Below are 18,408 nucleotides of genomic sequence, written 5' to 3'. Positions count from 1 at the left end.
CTTGAGAAAATGACAACCAAGTCTATTTAATGTTTATAAGTATAAATATACATATGGAGATTTGCATAACAGCGGCAAAGGTAATGATTAAGAAGCTTACACTGTTGTGTAAACAGGCACCAAATGACCTGCAAGTCTTTGTGCTTCCACTACAGCTGTGGCAGGTGCCTAACTGTAAACTCAACCACACCATTTTTTTTTCTGATATAGTGTTCTTAATCCTCAACCTGTACTTTTATGCTGTTTTCCTCTATTTCTCTGGCACTTTCTTCTGCTTCTTAATCGTGCGTCATCAGACACATCTCTACTGGGCAATATGCAAAGCCAATTTCTCCCAGGTGTCTGACAGTTCTATAAAATTCTGTGTTTACTTTGGGTTTCAAAACATTCTTGCTCTACAGTTTGAGCCCAAATAAAGCACTGGCTTTTACAATCACTAACTTTAGAAAGGTTTACCCCTGTCAATACCTATTTAATTGTGGGGGCAGTGAATTCTGTTAAATTCAGATAAGATTTTATGTCTGCCTTATGTTCAGAGTATATTAAACAATATTATAAAATACAGATGCTCCTTCTTCTGTGGGTAGAAACTCTTACTGTAGTATGCTATCAGCTATATTTGCTGATTTGCCATAATTGTATTCCTGTGTAGACTGAATGCTATTGCTTTATTATTATTATTATCAGCTACACATTCAGCACTCCAAGAATAAAAAACTGTAGTGAAAAAACACTCTTATGCATATATGCATAACAAAACACCCTGTAAGTGTTGAGATTTTATATTTAAGACATCTGTTTTCATTTCAAAATACATTACACTTAAAAAATCCCTCTTCCCTCCCAAGTGCAGGTGCCTGTTTGTTTGTCAGCTCTACAGAAAGAACTGGAATTGTAACTTTGTTATGTTATGTTTGAAGCCAAACTTAGTAGCTACTAAGAATCTCAGAGAGAGAGTACTCAGGATACAATGGCTAAAATTGCCAGGAATTGCATTATTTTCATTGCATTGTGAGTTTAATGGAAGCCACAAAAGCATGTCAGGTTCATGATTCCCAACGTGTCTAGTTTTACTGGAACTCCACTCCTAAACCATGAAGCAAGATACTATAATTACAAAAAGTATTGCAAAATTGTTTCAAATATTTATTGGCTGAATATGTCCTGTGAGCATCACACTCATGCTGTGCAGCTAGAAAAGCAGCCATGTTCTGTGTTTACTCTGATCTCACCTTATGTGTTCCCTTGGCGTCATGCCACAGCCAGATGAAATGGTGTCATCACTTGCATAATCTTAAACCAGCCGTAAGTGAAATTTTCTCAAATAAATAAAATGGAAGAAGCATTTAGTGACATGGATCTTGAAGAAGAGAAAAGAGAAGGAGGGCCATTAAACGCGAGTCTCACTCTTCCTGCCCTAGAGAAGTTGACTTTTCCACCAAAATACCGGTGTTTATTTTTTTTAGTTTACTCCTATGGATTTAGAATTTCACAGGTAAAGCAAAGAAAATGCTTATCCTAAGGTTTATTTAGAGTGGTACAGCAGTTTAACAGAAATTATAAGATACAGTTGGCAGCTTCCTAGGGTAATGTATGAAGATTAATAGAATTTAAGAAGGCAATGTATTCCAACAGCAAATGCACTTCTTAATTCATAGTTACAAATGTATGTTTTATGCCAAAAATGAAATTACAAAAATTAGCTTTTGTTTATGTAATCCTTTTGCTGTAAGTTGGCTGTAGTGATCATGGCTAGGCTTGTATAACGGAGGGTTTCTTCTAAAATTGACAACTACAGTGGCTTAAGCCTCAACCCAGAAATCTCAGCAAACTAAATGCTTCTTTTGGTGATTTCTGCAGACAGTATTTCTTATCAGGAGTCCTTAGTCTGGGGACATGTCATTCAGGTGGGCACAGCGCTAATCTGGAGACACCACTGACACCCCCCATGTACTAAGGGGTAATCAACCATGTATTTATGCAAGCAGCAAGTGAGTCACCTCCTGCTTTGCCATCCTGTGGGATGGCAATCCTTTGCTTGTTTTCGTGCTTGCCCGTGGGCGAATGTTCCTTCAGTAGCGGTGAGGCAACATCTATTCACGCTCTCTTGTCACCGAGCAGTGAAGAATAAATTTGGGCCGTCCATTTCTAACTCGCAAAGCGTGACTTCCACGAAGAAACACCTGGTTTAACCGAACATCTCTTCACATCATGCTGACCATGCCATCCCCTCGCCACGGTGCCACCTCGGCACATGCCTGGCCACCACGAGCATCTCCAGCTGCACCTCTTCTGAGGCTTGCCCATCTTCGCAGCCACCCCGGGGGCTGAGGTGTGGGTCAGTGCTCGCCCTCACCAGCACTAAAGAGAAGGGAAGGGAACCCCTGTCCTCAGCCCCCAGCAACCGGAGGCGTGAGGGAGCCGCCATTTGCGCCAGCGACGGCTGCTCGGGCTGAGGCGGGGGAGCGGCGGCAGCTCCGGGGGGAGAGGCTCCCTCAGCCCCCTTCGGAGGCCGAGCCGTGCCGTGCCGGGCTATGCCGTGCCGAGCCGTGCCGGGCACTCCGGCAGGCGTCGCTGCGGCTCCCGGTCCCCATCGGCCGCGTGCCGGGTGAGGCGGCCGGGGTGAGGCGATCCGGGCGGCGCCTGGCGCTCGGCTTCCCGGCGCTCGGCTCCCGGGCGAAGAGGCGCCGAAGCCCCCGGCGAGGCGTGGCGGGGGGATGGCCGCCCTGTGGAGGGCCGCTCTCTCCGAGAGCCTCCTCGGTAGGTGGCGGCGGGGCCGGGGCGAGCCTCCTCCCTCACGGCCGCGGAGGGCAGCGCCGGGGTCTGCCCGGGACCAGGCGGCGTGCCCTGAGGGGGACGCGGCGGGGAAGGGGCGAGGGAGCGGCAGGGCTTCGGCTGAGGGGAGCCGGGGGGCTCCGGGGCGCTCCTGAGGGGCCGCGGGGAGATGCCGCTGATGAAAGGTGCTTTAAAGTAAGATCACCCCTTGGAATGTGAATAAACGGCCGCTGGTTAGCGTTCTTCGGGTTTAGACCATTACACTTCCCCTTTTTTCTAGTGCCTGTTGACCCTTGGGTCAGTCGAGGAACCCTTGCGTGCTGGCGGCTGATGTTTGCACAGGTGTTTGTAGGAGCAGCGCTGCCCCGACCAAGCTGCAGCCCTGAGGGTGGTCGCCCTCAGGTCACGCCTGGGGTCTGTCAGCCTCAGGTGCTCGGTGAGCCTCCTGCAGACCCCACGGGAGATCCCACCGTGTGCACGAGCGAGGTGCCTTCAGGGGAGCGGAGCAGAACACACCGTGCTTACAGCCACACCGGGGCTTCTCTGGCGTGCAGAGCCGAGCAGCCTTTCAGCATCAACGCCCAGCCCGTGTGCTAAGCGAGATGTAGTAGAACGATCCATCTAGCCACCCTCTGAGGAGCCCTGGGTCTGTGGGTGGGTTACTTATTTAGGCAGCGCTGTTCCCACTGAGTGCTAACGCTACCCTGGACTGAACAGTCCTTCTCTGAAGATCAAAGTAGGGACCACTGTGGTCTGAGCTGGAGAAGAGCTGTTTTCTTCTCGCCATTCTATTTCCTGGCAAAAATGTTTGACTTGAAACAGCAAATATTTCCTCACAGAAAGTGGCTGCTGTTACTTGAACTACTTTCTAATATATTTAGTATTCTGTATTTAGAGGTATAAAATGGTATATTTTTAGTAATCTCCAGGAAGCCTTGCTACAGAAAATGTACGATGTATTTATTTTTTCTTTTTTTTTAGGCTACATTTCTTGGTCTCTTTACCACGGTCTGCCACCGATGATCTATTACTTCCCCCTTCAGACGCTGGCACTCACGGGTTTAGAAGTTTTTGCAGTTGCCTTCTTTTCTCCATTACTGTTGATAATCGGTCCTTTTTGGAGGCTGGCTAACAATAAGTACATCCTAGCCCTTCTGAGACTGACTATGGTTGGTGAGTATGCACTGTAGTGACTTATAGATTCCATCTTGTTATCAAGGCATAACAATAAACGTTGCAAATTGTCTCAAGACTCAGAGGATTCTGGAAAGACACAGAAATAAGAAGTTCTTGCTCTCACGAACTTGGGCTTTTTTTTTCTCTTGAGCCTGTGGATATGGTCAGAGGAATATTGTTTGCATCCATTATGTTGGCTTTTAGACCTGTTCTGAATAATTCAAGGCAAATCTCATTTCACTTTTATTTCTAGAGGCTTTTAAATTAGTACAAGTCATGCCCAACAGGAAAAAGTTGTCAATATTGCATGGAGAAGAATAGAGCAGGTGTTTTTTGTATAGCAGTTCTGTGTCTCTGACAATGGCTAGAGATGAGGTGTTACAGAACAGCTTGGGGCTATGTAATGTAAATGTAGTGTGCTGCAAGTGAAATGTTCTTTAATATATTTACTTTTGAAGCTCTGGAATATATGTTTTTTTTCTTCATTTAATGCATCTATATGCCTGTAGCGTATTGCTGGGGTTATAGACTCATCCTGAGTGTGAAATGACTCTCATGTTCCATCAGTTGCACAGGCAGAACATTTGGTATTAAATTTAAGATACAACTTCCTCACAACCCATTGCACATGCCCCTTCCTAAGCCAAGACTTGCTGGGATTCCTTCTTTCCCTCTTTTGTCTTCAGCAAACTAGCACAAGTCTTATCTCTTGTTGATATTCTGGAAGTTTGTTGGGAGAAGATTTGGCAGCTACCTCCAAGTTCAGAAGCAGGTTATTGCTAATGAGTTTGCAACACCTGGATGAACTCAGAGGAGATGAGGGTATCCATCCTGCGTAGAGGGAAAATGCTGCTGCTAAGTGATGTCTTGCCTCTTCCTGAAGCAGCAGTTCCTGACTTCTCATTTATCAATGTAAGATGATAATCAGAGAATCACTTTCCGTATGATTTTCTTCTTTTATTGGTAGAAGACAGAACAGGATGATCTCTCTGCACGACTTTCTTTCTTTTCTAAGAATTCCCGTTTCTTATCTCTAGAAATTTGCTAGAATAGAACACAGCTTATTGGTGTCATCAGTTCAGATGAAGAGTAATTTCACCATGTTATTTTCATTTTCTGCTCTTTCCATCTTATCCATCCTAATACTTTTTTAGTTATGTTTTTAATAAGCTTTTCAGTGAGCAGTCTTCCACTTCACCTTTCCGCAGCAGTGCTCAGTGCATTGCTTTCTACAAAATCTGCTTTTAGAGCCTAGTAGCAACGTGTAAGCATTTCAAATTGCACCCTGCATTCCTTCAGATATCACAGTACTGCAAAATCTGCCGTGTTTATTTAAGATTAGTCCTTCAGATCATCTTGCTGCTCTTACTAGCTCACTTTGCCAAAAGAGATGGAAATTGCTTAAATGAGTGTAATTCTCATTCTGCTAAATAAAGAGCAGTGGTGCGTAAAGTCTGCTGGTTTATATGTTTGCTTACCTGCATCACGGGCTCCTGATGACACGAACTGTGAACGAGAAGCTAGCGCCTTTGGTAGTCATCTGGGGAAAGGATGTATTAGTGGAGATTGTCATGAGAGGACTCCAGAGCATGGGGAGGCTCGAGCTGTAAGCATCCTCGGGCAGGGCTAACTTGAGCATTGCTATACGCAGATGAGATCTCCCCTTCCTTCCTGCCTAGGGTATCTGAAGCCCACAGTGACCATGTCCTCCTGCTGTTTCCATCTCCCAAACACTCCTAATATTGCCATTAGCAACTCTACACCATATTCTCTACCAGCTCTGCTGTACTGTATTCACCTTTCCAGTTGCTCTACAGTGAGAGTCAGTATTTGGGGTATTTGGGGAAGATGTCAAAGCATGTTCTTCACCCTCTTTGTCCCTAGCAAGGAGTTCAGCAGCTAGTGGTAATTCTCACTCTTTACCAGAATATTTAGGACTTTTTTTTTAAAAAAATGATTAAGACTTCCCTTTATCCATCATTATAGTTCACTTTCTTTTTATCTTTTCAGGAAGATTTATTTTCTCTGAAGCTTTTCTTTTGATTTCTGTATCCTTTCACACTACTTGACTTCATGTTCTATTTAAAAAACACAGCACAACAATAAACAAACTTTCTGGTAGCGTCCATTTGAATCTATGCCTTCAGATAACACATGGGGTAGATTTACATGTTTGGATAGATGTATGTACATTTTGGGTGTACTTGCTGAGCAGCCAAAGGTGTGTGCAATATAAGCATGCAGACCCATGCTAGCGTTAATCCAGCTAGCGCAAATGACAAAAGATTTGAAGAGGCAGTTGTGGATTTCAGCACAAGGTAGCAAAAGAAATCTGTGTGCATTGTACATGCAAGCTGTGCTGAGGTCCATGCAAGCACGTCATTCACTACTCTTGGCTATTTCATTTTGACATCTTTGCTCTTAGCTTTGCATCTTTTGCTGTAAGCAGAATGAGGAAACAGACAGTTGGAGGATTCCTAGCACGCATTGCCAGGATCAGCAGCTCCATTTCTACCCTTCCTTGCTTAATGCCTCATGATGTTTGACTCATACTTTCTTAGCAAATGGCTGCTAGCAAATTACGTTGCTTCTCCTGCTGTTTGCTGCTAGTCAAATTTTGTCACCAGGCCAGATTTTGACACACCGACTGAGAAGTTACGAGAACGTGCATGACCCATAGTCACTTGGATTTTAAACCTGCTAGCTGAGTTTGAAACTGCCGATAAAGGTGAGGTCATTGTGCCTCGGGAAATGGGGGAGATACACACGCAGCATCTCCTTCAGGGGCTGGAGGAGTCACAGTTCTCAGTAACAAGATGGAACAGGCTCTGAAGCAAGATTCTGGGCCAGAGAAAGTCTTTTTCACACCAGTAAGACCAATGCTCTAGTAATCCCTATGCAATGTACGGTGGCTGCGCCTTTCTAAAAAGGATAAACCTCAAGTTTTATGGCTTTTGATTTATGTGCATGGTTCTTGTGAAAGTGCGTGGTTCTGGAATATCTGTCTGCTTAGATACTTGACCATAAATATGTAAATTAAGACATCACTGGAGTCTTGGATGATCTTTTTTTTTTTCTTTTTTTTTTTTTTGTGGTAACTGCTATAATGTCACAGATACCCAGTTTCTGTCCAAACCTTTCTTTGGTTCGTTTAAAAGTACGTAGTGGCACGTGTTCTCACATGAATGGCGTAGCCATTCAAATTACAAACAAGATTGAACTAATGCACAAGAAATCCTTATTACCTGATCCCTACTGCCCATTAAAAGAACCACTGTATGTTTGTGTTTGTTTGTAGGCAGCCTAGCATCGTACCAGGCACCAAATGCTCCGATTAGACTCCTCATCTTGTCTGCAGGTGTTTCTTCCTCGTTGCTGGTTCAAACAGTAACATGGTGGTCAGGAAACAGTTTACAAAGGTATTTCTTTTTATACTGATGGCATGATAAATGACATCTCTCTGTCTTAAAAGGCGTGTTTTTTTCCCTCAAAAAGTAAGATCTTTTTTACCCTCAAATGCATCAGTATTCTACAACTGATTCTTATAGGTTCATCAGGATATGGGGCTTCATACTGGGCAAGATAATGCTGCTTGTTCTTCGCATCTGGTATATATCACTGAACCCAGTCTGGAGCTCGCGAGCTGCCAACACAGTCATACTCACACTTGGTTTTATAGCAGCGGTGGAGCGAATCTATTCAGGTAAGTGCATTGCAGCTAAGAAAGCAGTTATGAAAACATCCTAAAAGAAACCTACCCGTGTGTCCCTTTTTTCCTTCATTTTTTCCTCAGCAGTCTGTTTTTAGATGAGATGCACAAGCAGTATAGACTTTACAAACAACAGTGCTTTCATCTTCCCGTGACATGGCAGAATCAGTGTCACAATTCCAACAAGCTGTAGTAAGTTGGAAATACCAACTAATTGCAGTATCAATAATGCAGTAGTAAAACAAACAGAGAAATAAGAGACCTATAAGAGAAATATTAGACCTATAAACCCAGGATGGATTATCCTTTCTCCAACAGAAAACATCTGTCGTGTCACTGTTATTTTCTTAATTCAGTCTGCTGTTTCAGTTTCTCTGCCAATGCATATTCTTCGACGGAGACAAGACAAAGAGGAAGAACAGCTAAAGTGGCAAAATAATCATAAAAAAAATGGAAGAGTGTGCTAGTTGTCCTGGTCAAAATTTGCCCAAGTCCTTGGAGTGTCTGGACAGTTACACAGCACTTGGGGCTGGCATAGGCTAGTTGTTTTCTTTAAAACTGTGAAGGTGGCGTTGCCAAGGAAGACAGCGAGGCTGGGTTGGTTAGTTAGGGCAGCTCATGTTAAATCCTCAGAAGTGCTTTCCTTCTCAGTATAACCTGAATGAATTACCTGAAAGGTAAAACCTTGTCTATGTGTAAGTGGGTATAAATTGTCATCGTGTGTATTGTTTGTAGACTTGTATTGCATGACACAAACTAAGCCTCCGCTTTCATAATAATTTAGAAAGGGAATCTACTGCAGGAAATCAGGAAGGGAATCTCTTATTCCTAGGTGACAAAAGAATGTCTATGCAACTAAAGGCACTGCTTTCTCCTTAGATGAGTCTCAAGTGATCATCTCCTTAGATGATCTCAAGTGCATGGAAAAAGGAGAAGAGAAGGAAGGGAGTTTTCTGGCTTCTTTGGAAGTGTCGGGTTTTGTTCTTACCGGAGTTTAGAGTTTCAGAGAACAGAATCCTCTGAACGAATTCTAATAACTTTTCTGCTGATTTCCAAAGCCAATTTAACAATTTAAATTCCAGTAGTATGAAGGATAATCATGTGAATCATATGAGCAGGTTGCCATTTTTGTACACTTAAGGTCAGTAGCTTTTCCTGACAGACCTAGGGAGATATTTTTCTCTTACCGATTTTCATGAATGATCAGATAAGTTAGCTTTTGTGTCTGAGCCAGTAATTTTTTCTGGTAGTCTTGGCTATTTCTTTTTCTCAATAACCCTTTTTGTTCTGATTTGACACTTTGCTGAGCTATATTCCTATTCTTAATCTAGGTGGAGACAAGAGGAAACAAGAAGCAAACAATACTGGTAATGGAGTTAGAGAGATTGCTTCCCAGCCTAATTGGCTTTTGTCAGGAATCGCTTTTGGCAGCCTCATGTTTCTCACCGTGTGGATATTTGGCGAGGTCTCGCTAATTTCTAGATGGGCAGTAAGTGGGCATCCACATAGAGGTCCGGATCCTAATCCATATGGGTGAGTGCCTGGTTTTTGTTTGTTTGTTTGTTTGTTGGTTTATTTTTAATGATTTGAACAAAACAGTAATCAAAACCCAATGCCATAGTGGGTGACAAATTAAAACTCAGCCAGATCAATTAACTTTGCTTATTTTTGCCTAAAGGAAGAGGACAGACGTTAAATTACTTATGCATTAAATTACCATGCATTATTGGAAGGAGCTTTCTTACTAGGGAGAGAACGATGGTATAAAAATCTGTATAGAATAGAAGGTACTTCATGCAGAAGACTTGTGGATAGAGGACAAGGAGTATTCACTCAGTCCTTCCTTTTCCTTCGTATTCCTTCTCGGTTTCAGATATTTCTAAGCATTGCATCTATACAAAAAAAAGAAAAATCTTAAAAGTTTTATGTTCCAGAATGATTTTTATTTCAACAATAATAAAACCTGATCTGCCACCCTGCAAAATGATTTTTAAATTAGGACTGAAGTTGAAGGTCTTATGAACGAGGTGTATATCCAACAGGCAGTAAATGAATCTAGCGGTTGTCTTCATTGGGAAGGCTGTACAAAATAATATAGCTTGGAGATGCATGCAGATAAAAACCCAAAAACAACAAAACAAAAAGTGTGCAATATTAAAAGATATGCTTCTGTAGAAGTTTTAGGCATTAAGAATATAGTTTTAATGCTGTGAATTGCTCACTCACATTCCAAAATCTAGAAAGAGAGTAGATCAGTTATTCTGATATTCAAGTATGTGTAGCTGCAGGTGAGATAGTTCATAGTTTGGAATCAGCACTCACAAGAGCTGCTCAAGATTGCGAGCAATCTTACATGCTGCAGGGTTCGTATTTGAAGTGAAGAAAATGCTTCTGTTCAGAGGGGATTACCCCCTCTCACTTGATCTGAGGTTTTTTTTTTTCCTTTTGAACCCAGTACTTCAGTGATAAGCTTCTGCTGCTGAACACAGCTTGCTTATACACTGTGATAAACTGCCATTATTTTCTGGATGATTTTTACAGCCAGTTAAGGGGAACTAACGTGGGAGGGTGTGAGATGAAGGTATTTTGTGCTCAAATTGAGAACTATTTTAAATAAAAGGAGTATAGAATAATACCAACCATCCTCGCTTGTATGTCTGAAAGTTTCTTTTTGAATGTCAGGTGTTTATGAAATTATAGTAATGTGCAATTTCTTTTCCTTTTTTTTTTTGTATCAGAGGTACAGTTCTGTTGGGCCTGGCTCATGGACTGATGCTTTCGTTTTGGAGTTGGTCTTCTGTTGCCAATTTTGCCTGGTTTCTTATAGGTAAGAGCAAATATAGAACAGAATTTTTGTTTCTATTACATTATTCATTTTAGTCATGCCCTCACACCCTACGCTGCTTGTCAGAAAAGTCCATCATTAATCAGAGCTTCCTTTTCTCTGTCACTGCCTGTAGCATCCCCATGTCCGCCCAGTTGACTAAAGGTTGCAGTCTAAATTTCCAGGCAATTGCAGAGCAGCATTGTTCTCTTCAGAATCCCCTGCTGAGGTTCTGTTCCCAGGAGCAGCATCTCAGTTCTCATCATCTGCATTGTGTAAGGCTACATCTAGGTTTCTAGGGTTGAGGGGACACAAACCTTTGATTCCACAGGAGGCACAGTAGCTTGTAGCATAAAGAGCAGTCCACATGAAGGCAGGCTTACAACCTGCTTCCTTAGTTGCCAAGACCTCCAGGCAGTAAAATAATATGAATATCGAAGCAGTTCTGCTGAAGTAATGTATTTGTGAATCAGTCTGCATACAGCGGGTCTTGGGTGATGGGAAAAGGGATCTGAGTGCTGGATCTAGACATTTGTTTTCAGTTGGAATGAATATATATGTCGTGGAGCAAGTCAGAGATGGAAATTGTTCTGCTCTTGACTGGTGGAGAAGTGTTTTTTTCCATACTTTCTCTGCATGGATAGATGTATGCAATTTGGTGTAATTTGTAGGCCCCTCTAAGAGAAGTTTACTGGTATAAATGCTGGTGTGGTTTTTTTTAAGTCTGATTTTTTTTTTTTGTCTTAGCTATTTTAGCTAATTGCTTTTGGATTTTTTTAACCAGAAGACAAGGCAGTACTTTCTACAAAGGTTTGGTAGTAATTGGGACCTCAAAATATGGAGTCCAAAGGACGTGATGCATTATGATTTGCTTTTTTCTCATTCACCTTCTCTTTTGGAGCATTCACTAGCTAACACTTTCAAATTATTCTCTGCAGCCTTGAAAACAAGGAATTTAATGCAAACTGCATTTCTCCTGGGACTACTTCTCTGTGGGAGCCAAAATCAAATATCAAATATTGGGAAAGTCTCAGTAAAGACACAAGAGTTTGGCAATGCTTAAACCATTGTTTGCCCTGATAATTTACCTTTAGGTGTAGGTGCTAGTCTTCAGAGATCTGTATTCAAATTGTAATATGGCTCTTGCTGATGTTCCTTTGCAGTCTTTTTGCTGCACTGTTGTCAGCTCAGGAAGCAAACTTGAAAAGAATGCAGCTCTGAGAAAAGTGAGAGGCTGTTTTTGGCTTTTGGGAGTAACTGTCCTTCTAGTGGTACAGCTCTCGTGTCTGCAAAGCACAGTTATATTTCACACACTTTTTTTTTTAAATCTTTCCTAGAGAGAATATTTAAAAGAAGAGCGCAGATAATATAGCTGACTCACTGTTCTTTTCTATCCCTTCACAGGTATAGCGTCTTCAGCTGGTCTCCTGTATTTACAGACCTGGAGTGCTGCTGTTGCAGGCAACATTCTTGCTGTCTTTACGATGTGTGTGTGGCCTCAGCTGGCTGGACACTTTGTTAGCTGTCTGCATCCTGCAAAAGCCATGAGTACAGCCATGTTTGCCTATGTTCTTGAATTATTCTTCTGTGTATGGTGTACAGCTTATAAATTTGTTCCTGGAGGAATTTATGCCAGAGAAAGCTCCCATCTTCTTTTAGGTACATTCATGACTATGAACTACTAGTAATATGCTTGCTTTAGCCTCAGATGTTTAAAATGTGTCTAGTGTATAGTCTTTCTAAATGCTCAGCTCCTGTTTGATTTACTGAAGTAAGAGTTTCTATGAGAAAATTAATGAGACATGAAAAACAATCAAAACACACACACAAAAAACAAAAACCCAAACCAAAAACAGAAAGAAACAAAAACCCACTGCTTGTTTCTTTACTGTTAGAAATAGTTTAAAATGTGGGCAGAAAATGGAATTTAGTTGAGGGAAAATGAAAAAGTGAAAAGAAAGTCTGATAACTAAGTACACATCTGAGGAAGAAATGTGTTAATCAGTCACCCTAAAAATACGGCTGCCCTGCAATTCAGGGTGTGACTGCACCTGTGTGCTTGCTGCCTTTGATAGCAGCTTGGTACCTCAGGTAACAATGGGGTTGCTGGAAACTCAGGGGTTCAGGAGGGCTGTGAAACGTTGCTGGGGCAGTAACATAATTCAGTGCATTTTTCAGCCCTGCTCTGAGGACCGAAGTGCAGCATCCTGCTGATCTAGCTAGGCTGCATCTGAGAGCTGGGCTTCGTTTCCCTGTAACAGTGCCTTATGCTGTGTGGACATACCAGCAAGTTTGGAGGAACGTTGGTAGTCTTGCAGTGTCAGAAACATAGAATCATAGAATATCCCGAGTTGGAAGGGACCCATAAGGATCATCAAGTCCTTGCAGACAAAGAGGAGGGGGATGGGAGAAGAAAAGAAATTGTCAGGTATTTGCCAATGAGGAAGAACTGAGGTGAGCAAATATAAAGGTTTTAGCAAAATGTTCCCTTGATGAAGGTGGGGAGGCGGAAGTGAAACCAACCCTTTCTGGTTTTGTCTCCAAAATAACTTTCTTAAAAAGTATGAATGTGTTTCAGTAGCATATTTCACCAATCATACTAAGACAATGCTAAACATTGTCTTGGGCGAACTGTGTGGCACATTTGAAAATGTGACACATCATCCTATATTTTGTTTCGAACGGATTAAGGAATGCCGAGTTAGACTTGTTGCTTCAGTGGTTTCAGATTTCAGAAATGCCTTGGCAACCACTTTCCGTCAGTCCAGGTTCTTAGTTCGCGTGTAGTCCTTCACGTGTTACAGCAGTCACTCCGATTTCAGTTGGTTGTGTTGTGAGGAGTGCTCCATTACATGTATTGCAGTTTTCTGTGTTCTGAAAGCAATCTGAGTAGTCTGTAGAAAAGGCTGCCTCAGTTCATTTCATTTTATTTTCTGGAGTTATAGGAAGAAAACATGTGGTAGAGAAATGTCAGATGCTTTCTTGAATAATGCTTTGACAAAAGAAAAGCTATTACACAAAATCTCTCTCTGTCACTTCCTTTGAAATACACTGATGATTAAGTCACCTGGCTGGATCATGGGATAGTAACACAGAGATGGCCTTCTTTAACTTTCTCTTTGGCTAAAAGAAACTTGTGAGCTGACCCTATCTCGGCTGATGGCACTACATGAGCTTATTCAATCTGAGAATCCAATTTCTGGCTTTTTGATGGCATCTCATTGCTATCAAAGATACACAAATTATACGATGAGGCTATGTATTTATTGCTGTGCTTCTTCCCTTACAGCCTGGCTTTCTGGCAAACTGCTTGTTTTCTTCTGCTTTCTTTCAGGTGCAAGTGTTATTTCTTGCTTTCTCCTCCTGTCCAATATCCTGCCTTTCTCTTGCCGCAGTCTGGGTAGGGAACTGCACTGGGAGAAGTGACAATGAAAGTAAGATGGTTCTGTTCAAAACTTCTGTGCTACTTCACTGTGATGTAACATAATGCTCGGGGTTGGATCCCTGGTTGTCTGTTGACTTGTGGCTTTGAAGTAGATTCCCTCTGAGAAAGGTTTGTTTGGGCCCACTTTTTTATTAGACCAGACCCAGCTTCCTGGTTTGCCCCTAACAGAGCAAGTAAGGGCCGTAAGAAAATAACGAGTAACAAATATTTTATCTTCAGCTATAACTCTGAAATAAAACATGACTTGTATAGTTAATCATGACACAAAGGTATAGAGGGGATGTAGACCGTTTCCAGAAGAGCTCTTAGCCATTCATTAGGCTCCCACATTTTCTTTGCAGGTGATGGAATGCTTTAGCTCATAAGGATAAGAGGTCGTAATATTAGTCTGCACTACTCATGGAAAGGAAACTGTACCATCATGGTGCATTACTGGTGCATGAAGCCTTACTTGCTTTTAAAATATACCTATAGATGGGCTTAGTCGTCTGTTCTTAAAAAGCACAACTTCTTCTCTTGAGTGTGGAGGAAACGAATACAAGATGCCGCCTCCTGTCCTGCTGTAGTCTGCTTACACTGTGTCAGAACAAACTGTTGAGCAATTGCTCTTGGAGTACCTGTATTAAAAAAAAGTTACTTTTATCTTGGTGACAAAGCAGTTAACTTGCAGAGTTAAGAGGCATCTAGAATCAACAATAAATATATATATATTTCATCAAGCTGTTGCTGTAAGAATTGTAATATATGTGTTATTTAAATGCTCTTGTCTGGATTAATTCTGGAAAACTTTGAAAGCACTGGGCTGATCTGAGAGCTGGAGCTGGCAGTGGGAGCCTGGAAGTACTTAGCATGTTCTGCCCGCTTTGCGCTAGCCTTTTTGGCCTAGAACCCCAAAACTGTACTGCAGTGCTATTAAGATCAGCCTTTGTGTTAGCTGGCTAAATGTTCTGTGGAATAATGTGTAGAATAGGTGCTCAGTGGAGTTTAAATCCTCTCTTAGCTTTGAATTCTTCCTGCAGTGTTACTGTTTTGAAGTAACGTTTTTGAAATATTTGTCATTAGTGCCATGCTTAATGTCACAAGCCGATTTTGTTGGAAGCAGTGCTTGTGTCAGCAAGTGCTACAATGTAAATTAGAACTATTAATGTTGAAGTGCTGCAGGCATAGGTGAGGTGAATACTGACAATGATAAGTTAGATTGTCAATTAATCTCGTGTTGCCTGCATCACTACATTTAGTCTGGCATTTATCTGTTTGGGCTCTGACTGAATTGTCTTTGTTGGTGAAGCTGTAAGGTTGAATGTAACACAGCAGCTGGGAGTTTATAAATGATGTATATATAAGCAGTGTTTAATATGCTAAAACTCTATGAAAAAAACAACTAATGACATATTTTTACAGGTTTTATTATGTTATGCATTGGGCTAGACTTTCTAACAGGATCCAAGAAAAACCTTAGCTCCATTTTTGAAGTGAAAAGCAACCAAAAGCCACTGTTTAAAAGGAGTAAAAAATATATCAAACTACGTAAGTGTAATTTTTCTCCCTCTCATCCATGACTCTACGAATACTGCCTGAGGAAAAAGAGTACAGCAGTGCAGTGCTTTGCTCAGGTGTTTTAGAAAGGTGGGATTTGGTGCTAGTTCCAGAGGCAGACCTGAGGTCGGTATTGCCCAGGTTCTAGTCTCTCTGTATCTTGAGGTCTACTGCATGTGTACACAGAAGAAAGACTTGTCGGCCCATTCAGTATGTTGATTTGAGCTAGTCAGCCCTTTACAGAGCTGTGTTAGCTGGCTGGCAAGGGCCAGATATGGGTCCTGGATGGCCCAGGAGCTGCCCTTCTGTGGGAGGAGGCAGTCCTGCAAAGCTGATGGTGAATGACATCCCTACACCACCCTGATTCCCTGCTGGGCGTTCAGACCAGGCCCATCGTGAAACTTTTCTCATCTGCCCATGAAGTTTCCAGATAGTATGTTTCAGGTCTGATTTTGTTTTTCTTAGGTTTTGAAAAGAAACTAAAATATTTTGATTTCATTTTGGGTTTTAAACCTCTGGAATTCATCCAAGTGATGCTTTCAAGTATTTGGCTATGATTATTTGAACCTCAGATTTGTTTCCATTGTTAACTTTTTTTAAAGAAATCATGCAGCATTTTTCTGATCTGTTGATATTGTAAAGTTTGGTAAAAGAAAAAATGGCTTGTGGCTAGGGCATGATAACCCCACAGAGATCAGGATGCTGAAGGTTCAAGTTCCTGTATCTTTTTTTTTTCTTCTGTGATTTTGGATCAAATTGCCCATCATCATCTGTGTGCCTCATTTTACCTTGTTTGGAAAGTGGAGGCAGTCGTGCTCCCACTTTACAGGGCTGTTTCTGAAAGCTTTGTGAAGCTCTTTACCCTAAATACTCAAGGGCCAGAAGAATATCAAAGCACATGTTTGTGTATTACAGAAAATGTGAGCACCAGTGCTAGCGGTTTAAACGTTACTACACATAAAAAACATTACACAAAAGTGAGTAAATGCTTGAAAATATTGTCTGTGACAAAGCAGAGCCTTTGCTCAGCTAATTTTATGACATTACAACAGTAAGTCTTGTATTTCCCCATCATGCTCAGACTTGTATTTTTTTTCTCAGCTTCCCCTTTAAGCACCTTTTCATCTTACAGACTATGAAGTTGCTTAACATTTACTAATACAAAGGGCATGTCCTTTCTTCTAACATCATCCACAGTAAAGTTTATTTAAATCTGACATAAAGTTGTTCCAGAAAACTTGCATAAAAATAATTACGTGTCTGTGTAAAGATTTGATGAAAGAACAAACTGGGGTTACTGAAGTCATTGTAGATTCTGTATGCCACCGTATAAATGAAATAACTGCAGAGGAATTTGATCATCAAATTACAGTGTGCCAAACGCTGACGGCTCGTAAGTGTCCACTGTGGTTATTTGGAAGGCTACAGGAGCAATGGGAAAGCTCTGAATTTTTATTCTGTGAAGCCACAGTGCCTTTCCAAGAACCCTCCAATGAGGGTACTTAAACAAGAACTGCCCTGGAGGTCTGGCAGGGATCATATCTTTCTGACATCTAGAGGCTTGTGAAGTACACTAAATTTTATTCCACACATTATGTTAATACAAAATAAAAGATGCATGCTACAGATGCATATCTTGAACACAGAGAGGGAAACACTGGAAAGTTTACATGATGAGCTTATCTCCTATGATGTCTTCTTCAATAGGTATGTTTTTTACACAAATATTCCAAGCAGTGTTGGTGTATTGTGTCTGCTCAGCCCCTTCTGTTCTGGAGAATGGAAGTGTGTATCTGCACATATACCGATATTCTTAAGTACACAGCTTTGGAATGGTGTTATCGCTGCCATGTGTGGAAATTTAAATATATACTTTCCCCATTCTATGAGTAGCACACCTTAGAATGACCGTATATCCAGATCTGTTTAACTGCAATAACAACTTTGTTTCCTCTTACTTTAAAATAAACTTTTCCATGTTTCTCTCTTTCAAGTGTTGTGGCTGTTTGTTGGTGTTGGTTTGCTAGGATTGGGTCTACGTTATAAAACTTACGAGAAGAAGTTGGGCCAAGGGGTGAGTAGCATGTTTGTGAAAATGGTAACTTTCAAACGTACAGTGAAATGTGCTTTTGATATCTTAGGTTTGTTGGTTGTCTTTATACCAGTATCCAAATATTCAGCAGCAGTAATTCAGAAATGAATATGCAAAAAGTTCACTTTGTGAATTCATGCTGAATATAGGAAATGTTTGGGTCTTTGGAGGTTTGTTGTGCTGCTATGAAGGAAATAAAATCATTCTAGAACGCTGAGAGATTCTTGCCTCATACATTTGATTTGAATACTACTTTTATAAATTAGTTTATTTTAATTATATTCAAAACTGGACTGGTCAATGCCATTAGCAGCTTGATCTTGCATCAGAAAGGTATGCCCGGATAACTTCCTGAGGCCCTTTCCAGCTGAAAGTATTCTTTGTTTCCGTATTTATATGCGTAAGTCTGAACTGAACCTCTCTGACAAGTTGGTTGACCTAGATTAGACTAATTAAGGAAGTTGGATAAAAATCAGAAGATTCCAGTTTCCTATCTAGTAAAAAATCGAGTATCACAGAGATATTAACAATTAAGACGCTTCATGTTCACAAAGTTTAGCAATTAAGTTACTTATAAGTTGTCTGAGAGTGTTGTTTACATAGTTTGTAATTTTAACTCAAAATTAGAGCTGTTTTTATCAGACATAAATTAACCTTTCCATTCCATGACTTCGCTGTTGTAAAATTAAACTTTTGATGCAAGTGATTCAAATTATGAATTAAACTTGTTTTCTTTCGGTGATAGTCCAGAAATGGTCATTTGAAGCTTGCTCTTGACATGTTTTCCTGTTGGTAATTTCTTTCTTAGAGAAGTCTCTGATGACAAATGCAGGAAAAGATAAAGAAAAGAT

At 41.2% G+C, this 18,408-nt stretch overlaps 1 protein-coding gene across 5 annotated transcripts in view; it reads left to right on the top strand.

Annotated features, from left to right (window-relative positions):
- Window positions 1–18,408, top strand: part of CWH43 (cell wall biogenesis 43 C-terminal homolog) — a 30,801-nt gene that overhangs the window by 2,068 nt on the left and 10,325 nt on the right. For 2 of the 5 annotated variants that reach the window (XM_080589923.1, XM_080589921.1), the window contains exons 2-9: window positions 3,757–3,948; window positions 7,250–7,370; window positions 7,500–7,654; window positions 8,992–9,193; window positions 10,399–10,487; window positions 11,889–12,143; window positions 15,331–15,456; window positions 17,460–17,539. In XM_080589923.1, coding sequence (XP_080446049.1) covers window positions 3,795–3,948; window positions 7,250–7,370; window positions 7,500–7,654; window positions 8,992–9,193; window positions 10,399–10,487; window positions 11,889–12,143; window positions 15,331–15,456; window positions 17,460–17,539 — 1,182 coding nt within the window. In that variant the 5' untranslated portion in view covers window positions 3,757–3,794. Of the gene's footprint in view, window positions 1–1,522; window positions 2,333–2,369; window positions 2,761–2,828; window positions 3,212–3,756; window positions 3,949–7,249; window positions 7,371–7,499; window positions 7,655–8,991; window positions 9,194–10,398; window positions 10,488–11,888; window positions 12,144–15,330; window positions 15,457–17,459; window positions 17,540–18,408 lie in introns of those variants that run through there. The other 3 variants (XM_080589922.1, XM_080589920.1, XM_080589919.1) reach the window with 3 other exon arrangements.

The sequence above is a fragment of the Anser brachyrhynchus genome (genome assembly GCF_964034855.1).
Source record: "Anser brachyrhynchus genome assembly, chromosome: 4".
Classification (NCBI taxonomy): domain Eukaryota; kingdom Metazoa; phylum Chordata; class Aves; order Anseriformes; family Anatidae; genus Anser; species Anser brachyrhynchus.
The sequence above is the reverse complement of the archived record's forward strand: the minus strand, read 5'-3'. Positions and strand labels throughout refer to the sequence as shown.